We start from the raw sequence: 8,433 nt of genomic DNA, 5'->3' as shown, positions 1-8,433 counted from the left end.
ATTTTCTAATCTTCTGTTTCCAAGTGTAAGTACAAAAGTAGAAGACAATAGGGTTTATATTTTTTTGTTATATTACATGTGCTGTAGTTACTGGGAATGTTTAAATTGTATTCTTTTGTATTAAAGGCTGTTTATTCATATTTTTTTAAGCAATTGACCCGTGTATATTGTTATCTTGATATCAGGAGATGTTTATTATGTCGTTTCTTTCTTTTTATGATAAGCTTTTCTTTTTAAACTGTTGATTGCTTTTCTAAGTTGAGCTCTAGGGGATAAGAAATCCTGTGCCAGATTACGGTCTCTCTCAGGAAAGACTGGAGCGGGGAAAAGAAGAGGGGAAAGGTAAATTGGCCTCTCTGTTTTGTAAATTAAGGAGTTTAAGTACAGTAATCTTCCAGGATAACCCACGGAGGAGCCCTGGGAGGAAGTAAAAGAGAAGACAAGGCAGGGGGTTATTTCCCTTGTGGAAGAGCTCATCGGGCATCTGAGTCCTTGGGTCCCCCAGAAGGTTCTTGGTGGAGACAGAGTGAGCCAAACACTGGAAATTTTGGCTGGTGGGACTAGCTGCTATCAGATCTAAGCTGGTAATTAAGCTTAGAGGGTTCATGCTAGCTTCTCAGTTTATGAACGCTAAGGTTCAAATCTGAGTAGGAAGCTACGACAGTCTGGCAGTAGGATGCATGGAGGCATGCAGCATCCGGATCAAAGTAGTACCAGAACGGGCATGGCTGGGGTGCGGGGATGAAGCTAATGCTGCTGTGTGCCCCCAGCCCTCCTTCGAGGTGGAGCTCTCTGAGATTATCATGGTCAAGAATGAGGTCAACTATGCGCTCAACAACCTGTCCAGCTGGATGAAGGACAAGGGCGTGGACAAGAACCTGGTAAGGGGGAGACGCATCCTCGAGGCTGAGCAGGGAGAGGAAGGGGACGTGCTCCCCCTATGTGAAATGGGGGGAGAAACACCCCTCCAGGCCTGTGGCATCTGGGAACAAGCACCCAAGGCTGAGCCGGGATCTGCCCCCAGGCCAAGCCAGGGCTCCTGTCCCCGCAGTCCAGTTCACTTCCCCACCCCCCAGGACCTGGGATCCACTCCCCCCAGCTCCTGACACCCAGGCCTCCCCTGCAGGTGACTCAGCTGGACACGGCCTTCATCCGGAAGGAGCCCTATGGAGTGGTGCTGATCATTGGGCCGTGGAACTACCCCTTGCAGCTCATCCTGGTGCCCCTGGTTGGGGCTATCGCGGCCGGTAAGTCAAGGAGTAGGGACACTCCCCCGCTCATCCCCAGCATGGTCCCTACTGTGATGGGTTCTCCCCCGGGTGCCACCTGCAACTGGGGTATCACTGAGCCCTCTGACCCACCCGCCTGGGCTCCCTCTCACACCTTGCTGCTGTGACAAACCACAGAGCCCTCCAGCCTTCACACAGGTAGGGACACATCCAGCTGCAATGACACGTTGGTTCTTTAGAATCATAGAATATCAGGGTTGGAAGGGACCTTGGGAGGTCACCTAGTCCAACCCCCTGCTCAAAGCAGGACCAATCCCTAAATGGCCCGCTCAAGGATTGAAGCCACAACCCTCGGTTTAGCAGGCCAATGCTTAAACCACTGAGATATCCCTCCCCCTCTAACCACCAGCTTCCCAGCCTGGGACCACAGAGCAGTACCGTCCTGCCCTGGTCAAATCTCGCCAGTATATGGGTTTCATACCCGCTCCGCCTCTCCCTTAATATGGAGAGAGCAATGTGCAGTTGTGGTAACCAAGCATAGATTTTCCTCAAGTACTCCAGTCAAAGTTCATGGGTTTAAATTAAAACAAAAATAAGTTTATTAACTACAAAAGATAGATTTTAAGTAATTATAAGTGATGGCAAATAGATCAAAGCAGATTACCTACTAAATACAAAACGCAAACTAAACTTAATATACTAAATAGATTGGCTGTGAATTAGCAGCTTCTCACTCTGAAAAATGATACAATCAGGCTTCAGATTCTTAAGGCACAAGCTGCACTTGCTTTACAGCTTGGAATCCGCAGGTCCTTCATGCACAGGCTAGAAATCTCTTTAGCCTGGGTCCAGCACTTTCCCCAGTTCAGTCTTTGTTCATTTGGTGTTTCCAGGAGTCTTCTTGTGTGAGGAGTGAAGAACCCCAGATGATGTTACTCTCCTGCCTTGTATAGCTTTAGCGTATGGCAGGAAGCCTTTGTTCCAGCAGCTTGGTTCTCAGACCAGTTTGTGGAAAAATACTGACCTCCCAAGATGGAATAGCGTGGTCACATGCAGAACCACATGCGTGGTCACATGATTGTAGAATCATAGCAGCCATTACTCTCGGACTGTCTGTAGTGTACTCAGGAAGGCTCCCCAGGTGGGGGATAAGCTTCTACTAAGGCCTGTTGTTTTTTCTAGTGGCCCATTGCCCTGAATAGGCCCTTCCCAACCATCTATCTAGGCTAAAAGTATCTTGTCTAGTAGGCGTTATCCAGGTGTAACTACATTTGAAGTATAGATACATAGTCAGTATTTATAACTTCAGATACATGCATACAAATAGGATAATCATATTCAGCAAATCATAAGCTTCCCAATGGCCCCTTACATGACCCATCTTGCATAAAATGCATCATGATTATGCCATAATCATATCATAATAATATCACTGTGAGAATATGGGGTGTAGTGTCACACTCGCATCCTCTGGGCCAGGGCTCCTGACCCACAACCTTCCCCAGCCCTAAATGAGGCTCCTGGTGTGTTCCCCAGGGACACCTCCCTGCAGTGCTCCCCGGTGGTGGATTGGGGTGCTGCGGCGAGGCCCTGGGGAGGGCAGGTGTCTGTGCTGCACAGTGACATCCTGCCTGCCCCCCCAGGGAACTGTGTGATCATCAAACCATCCGAGATCTGCAGCAGCACTGAGAAGCTCCTGGCTGAGACGCTGCCCAGCTACCTGGACAATGTAAGGAGCTGCCCCCTCCCCGGGCACCACACCCGTCTCCTGTTCCCAAAGCACTGAGCCACTCCTGCAGGCCTAGCACCATGCCCAGCCCCCTACCCAATGCCCCAGCGCCCCACACCGAGCTCTCCTCTGTGCCTCCACAATACCTCGAACAATGCATCCCCACACTCACTGAGCTGCTCCCCAGTGCCCCCTTCCCCCCAACACCCTGTCAGTGCCGGTAGCCAGCGTGACGGGGACAGGGCCACAGGGAGCAAAGAGGGGAACAGTACAGCAACGGGCAGGGATGAGGCAGAGTAAAGGAGGAAGGACGAGGATCACCCCACACACCCTCTCCTCTTCAATTGCAGGACTGCTTTGCTGTGGTGACCGGGGGCCCTGTGGAGATGACCCAGCTGCTGGAGAACAAGTTCGACTACATCTTCTTCACGGGTATGTCCCGAGTGACCCAGCCCCCTCCCCTCTCCATGGTTCCCTCCCCTTCCACTCCAAGGAGCACCGTCCAGCCCCCCCTACACATGTCCTCTGCCTTCCCTCTCCCAGGGGGCTGCCCCCAGAGCCCGTTGCCACGGTGCACACTCAGGGCCCAGCCAGTGGCTCTGGGCCCCTCGGCGTTGTCCTGACTGGGCCAGGAGGGGACTTTCTGGGGCTGGGATCCCAGCTGAGCGACTCTCTGAGCCGTGAGGCCCCTGAAGATGGGGGCTAGGAGTGACTGGAGCCCTCAGCCAGATGCAGGGTCCTTCCCCTTCCTGGGCGAGGCTGGGGCTGCCTGCATCCCAAGGCCCCTGATGCCTCAGGCCGGGTGGAAGAGTGGGGAGTCTCTGCCCTGATGCGTCTCTCCCACCCCCACAGGCAGCCCCCAAGTGGGCAAGATCGTGATGGCAGCTGCAGCCAAGCACCTGACACCTCTGACGCTGGAGCTGGGGGGCAAGAACCCCTGCTACGTGGCCGACGAGAGCGACCTGCAGAACGTGGCCAACCGGCTGGTCTGGGGGCGCTGCTTCAACGCGGGGCAGACCTGCATCGCGCCCGACTACGTGCTGTGCAGCGCAGAGACGCAGGAGAAGCTGCTGCCCGCCCTGCGCCAGGCCATCACCCAGTTCTTCGGCCCCGAGCCCCAGGAGTCACCCGACTTCGCCCGCATCATCAGTGATAAGCAGTTCCAGCGCATCCGGGCCCTGCTGGGCAGCGGGCGCGTGGCCATCGGGGGGCAGACAGATGAGAGAGAGCGCTACATCGGTGAGGGCCCCACCACCAGGGCTCGGGGCTCAGGGGGACCCATCCATGCCAGGGTGCGGGGGCTCAGGGGACCCATCCATGCCAGGGTGCGGGGGCTTGGTGGACCCATCCATGCCAGGGTGCGGGGGCTCAGGGGACCCATTCACATCAGGGTGCGGGGGCCTTGGGCTGAGGATCCAGGGATCCAGGCAGGGCACGGGGAGCACTGATGGTGGAGGAGTGAGCACTGGGAGCTCTGGTGCCAGGGCAGGGCTGGATGGAGGCAGATGAGGGCTACCATGTGCCCCTGTACAGTGATGCCCCCTACCCCCCCCCACAGCCCCCACGGTGCTGGCGATGTGCGGCCGTCCAGACTCTGCCATGCAGGAGGAGATCTTTCGGGCCCGTCCTGCCATCGTCACCGTGCCCAATGTGGATGAAGCCATCGCCTTCATCAACTGCCGGGAGCGGCCGCTGCTGTGTACGTCTTCGCCTCCGACAGCAAGTGCGGGGCAGGGATCTAGGGCGAGTTCTGGCTGAGGATCACGCCGGGGCCCAGGGCAGGTTCTGTGCTGGACCAGCCTTTCACCTGTTCACTGTTGGGGCAGTGCGGACCCCCCCCCCCCCCGCCTCACCCCGCAACCCTGGGGCCAGTCTCCAAAGGGAGGACGGGCTCTGCTTGGCTTCCCACACTCTGCCCGGGTCTGGTACCCTCCCGGAGGGATGCAGCTGTGTGGGAGGACTCCGGGCCAGCTGATGTGGCAGCCTGGGGTAGGTGCAGGTGGATATCAGGCACAAATTGGGGCTCCCTCACCCCCTGTCATGGAGTCCCTGGGTGATGCTCTGAACTGCTCCCCACAAAGCCAGTCAGGACTTTGGGAAGCCTCCTCTTCCTGGACCAGACTGTCTTCAGGGTGAGAACTCACACGGCTTCACCTCCGCGGTCTCTCCTTGGAGCATTCAGCATATGCTCCTCCGTGCGTTCCACAGTGAGTCCGCCCAGGAGGGGTCCTGGAGAAGCCAGAGGGTCCTGCACCCCCACTTCGCTTCACAGTCAGACGTGACTCTCAGCAGCCAGTAAGCAGAGGTTTATTAGATGACAGGAACACGGTCTAAAACAGAGCTTGTAGATACAGACAACCGGACCCCTCAGCCGGGTCCATTCTGGGGCCCAGTGAGGCAGACCCCCATGTCTGACCTCACTCCTCATCCCAGCCAGCTCCAAACTGAAACCCCTCCAGCCCCTCCTTTCTGGCCTTTGTCTCTTTCCTGGGCCAGGAGGTCACCTGATCTTTGTTCTCCCACACCTGTAGCATCCCTTGGCATGAAGGGAAGGCCGGGCCATTAGTTGCCAGGAGACAGAGTGTCGGCCAAAAACTGAGGCACCCACACAGTTTTCTGAGGAAACATTCAGAACCATCCCACTTCGTCACACCCCCCATCTCTGCTTCCCCCCAGCTGGTGCGTCGGCGTGCTGGAGCGGACGAGCAGCGGCGGTTTTGGTGCCAATGACACCATAATGCAGATGACGCTAATCTCGCTGCCCTTCGGTGGGATTGGTACGTCTGGGCCCCAGCTAACCCCTGTTCCCTGCCCCCAGCCTGGGGCTGAGCCCCTGAGGGGGAGCATGGCTGGGCCCCAGGACTGAGCTATGTGCTATGGGCAGGGCCCAGTGGGCTGGGATCGTACCATGGAGAGGCGTGGCCGGGTCCCGTGACTGAACCGCACTGTGTGGGGAGGGCCCAGTGGGCTGGGATCGTACAGCGGGGGGTGTGGCTGGGCCCCATGACTGGACCGCGCTGTGTGGAGAGGGCCCAGTGGGCTGGGATTATACTGTGGGGTTGTGGCTGGGCCCCATGACTGGACCGCGCTGTGCAGGGAGGGCCCAGTGGGCTAGGATTGTACTGTGGGGGTGTGTGGCTGGGCCGCACTCAATGGGCAGGGCCTAGTGGGCTGGGATCGTACCGTGGGGGTGTGTGGCTGGGACCCATGATTGAACCATGCTGTGTAGGCAGGGCCCAGTGGGCTGGGATTGTACTAGAGTGGGGGTGGGGGCATGGCTGGGCCCCGTGACTGGATCGCGCTCTGTGGGCAGGGCCCAGTGAGCTGGGATCGTACTGTGGGGGGGCGTGGCTGGGCCCCATGACTGGACCGCGTTGTGTGGGCAGTGCCCAGTGGGCTGGAATCGTACCGTGGGGTTGGGCACGGCCCTGAGCCTGTATCCGAGGTCTGCTCTGTTTCTAGGGAACAGCGGGCTGGGCTCGTACCACGGCAAGTTCAGCTTCGACACCTTCTCTCACCACCGCGCCTGCCTCCTGCGCAGCATGGGCCTGGAGACCGTGAACGCCCTGCGCTACCCACCCTACAGCGAGGGCAAAATGGGGCTGGTGCTCTCCTCCTTCAGGATCAAGCGCACGGGCACCTGCACCCTGCTGTAAGGGGAGGGTCGGCCCAGCCTGGCCACCCATCATCACACAACCCATGTGTTGCCTGACTGCCATGGGGGGGAGGAGCAGCTGGCTTGAGCCCCCCAGCTGACCTAGGAAATCTGACACCCCTCCCTTCCACAGATTAAAGACACTCTCCAGCCTTCCTCTTTCCCCCACTGACGATGGAAGAAAATGATCTGGAATATTTAAGGTTCAGTGTCCTAACACAGCGTTTCTCAAACCGGGGTCCGCCAGCCCCGCTGATCAACTCCTCCCTCCTCAACGCCTCTCCCTCCCTCCCAGCACCTCCTGCACGCCCGGGAACAGCTGTTCAGTGGGGTGCAGGAGATGCTGAGCGGGATGGGGGAGGAGAGGGGATGGGATGCACTCGGGAAAGAGGGCGGAAGGAGGCGGGGAAGACAAGGGGTGGGGGCGGGAAGAGGTGGGGCCTTGGGGGAGGGGGTGGAGCCTAGAATTGAGCAGGGGACTTGGGGTTCTGCAAAAAAATTGAAATCCTAAATGGGAGTCCTCAGGTTGCTAACGTTTGAGACCTGCTGTCCTAACAGATAAAGCACAAGGTATTAGCTGGTGTCTGCTACAGTCACTGAATCGCTAGCCCCCCTGTCCCACCTCTTTTGGCTGAGGCCACAGCCCCGTTTGCTTAGTCTCAGCCCCACTGTGGCCCTAGCCGGGATGGAGAGGAGCCAGAGAACTCTGCCCCTCCCCCAGCTACACAAGGTCTGAGGAGGCTTAGCCTCTATTGCGCACTGCCCATGCACTAGGGAATAGGATGACCAGAGCCTTATACATCGTAACATGTAGGGAAAACACTGTGTGATCGTGGGGGACTTTAATTTGAGAGCCGTGTGCTGGAGGTGCCATGCTGGCAGCACTGAAACACCCTTGGAATTTTGAAACGTTATAGCTGCCAAGTTCTTCCCTCAAAAAGTGTTGCTGCCAATGTGGGGGAAATTCTTTATTAGCTCTAGTCCTGACCCATAAAGAGGAACTGGTAACAGAACTGAAAATTAATGGGGTTAGGTATAAGGGCTTAGGTATAAGTCTGGACCCGTAATATATAATACATACTGCTTTAAAAGCGTCTCTCAGGCTGGATTGGGTAAGACTCATTTCTGTTCAAGAGCAGGTAACAGGGATCTCTCACAGACACCTTTCTCTTATCCTGGGAGGACACACTGACGTACGTTTACCTTCTGATGCTACTACTTTCCAAAGTGCTGCTCAAAAATCAAGAAGGACTGTGCTTGCGTGATCCTTGTAGCACTGGCTTGGCCTCGTCAGCATTGGTTCTCTACTCTGCTGACCCTGCCTGCCAGACCTCCCTTGACACTACCTCCAGAACTAGACCTGATCTCACAAGAGCAGGGTTGCCTGCTGCATCCCAACGTGGCGGCTTTTCGTCACATGCTATGGACACTCCATGGTTGACTCCGCAGGAAGCCGACTGTTCGGAGAACATGCAAAACATTCTCTTAAATAGCAGAAAGCCTTGTGCCTAGATACATTTATCTGTTAACATGGAAGCAGTTCTCCTCGTAGTCTCAGAATAAAAATGTGTTCTGGACTGTTTGTTCCGCCTGAAACAACAAGTCCTGGCTGTTAGTTCTGTCAGAGCTCACTAGCAGCTCTCTCTGCTTTCCAGCCTCAAAGTGCAGGTCGCTCAGGATTTTCCAATTGCATGTAAGTTAGGTACTTAACGGATCTGGATAGACTCTCTCCGCAGGTGGCAGATTTAATCCTTGGAGTTTTCAATCTACTGTTATCAGGGTCGAGGGTCCATCCTTTGAACGAATGGCTGCCTGCTCTT

At 56.3% G+C, this 8,433-nt stretch overlaps 1 protein-coding gene across 1 annotated transcript in view; it reads left to right on the top strand.

Moving 5' to 3' along the window:
• LOC116822171 (aldehyde dehydrogenase family 3 member B1-like) overlaps positions 1–6,927 on the top strand; it is a 9,422-nt gene extending 2,495 nt beyond the window's left edge. Inside the window, 9 exon segments of the mRNA XM_075065927.1 lie at positions 771–881; positions 1,127–1,247; positions 2,873–2,958; positions 3,309–3,390; positions 3,811–4,197; positions 4,517–4,648; positions 4,651–4,681; positions 5,635–5,735; positions 6,421–6,927. Coding sequence (XP_074922028.1) covers positions 771–881; positions 1,127–1,247; positions 2,873–2,958; positions 3,309–3,390; positions 3,811–4,197; positions 4,517–4,648; positions 4,651–4,681; positions 5,635–5,735; positions 6,421–6,614 — 1,245 coding nt within the window. The 3' untranslated portion in view covers positions 6,615–6,927.
• The last annotated feature ends 1,506 nt before the right edge of the window (positions 6,928–8,433 follow it).

Source organism: Chelonoidis abingdonii, chromosome 4 (genome assembly GCF_003597395.2).
Source record: "Chelonoidis abingdonii isolate Lonesome George chromosome 4, CheloAbing_2.0, whole genome shotgun sequence".
NCBI lineage: Eukaryota > Metazoa > Chordata > Testudines > Testudinidae > Chelonoidis > Chelonoidis abingdonii.
The sequence above is the reverse complement of the archived record's forward strand: the minus strand, read 5'-3'. Positions and strand labels throughout refer to the sequence as shown.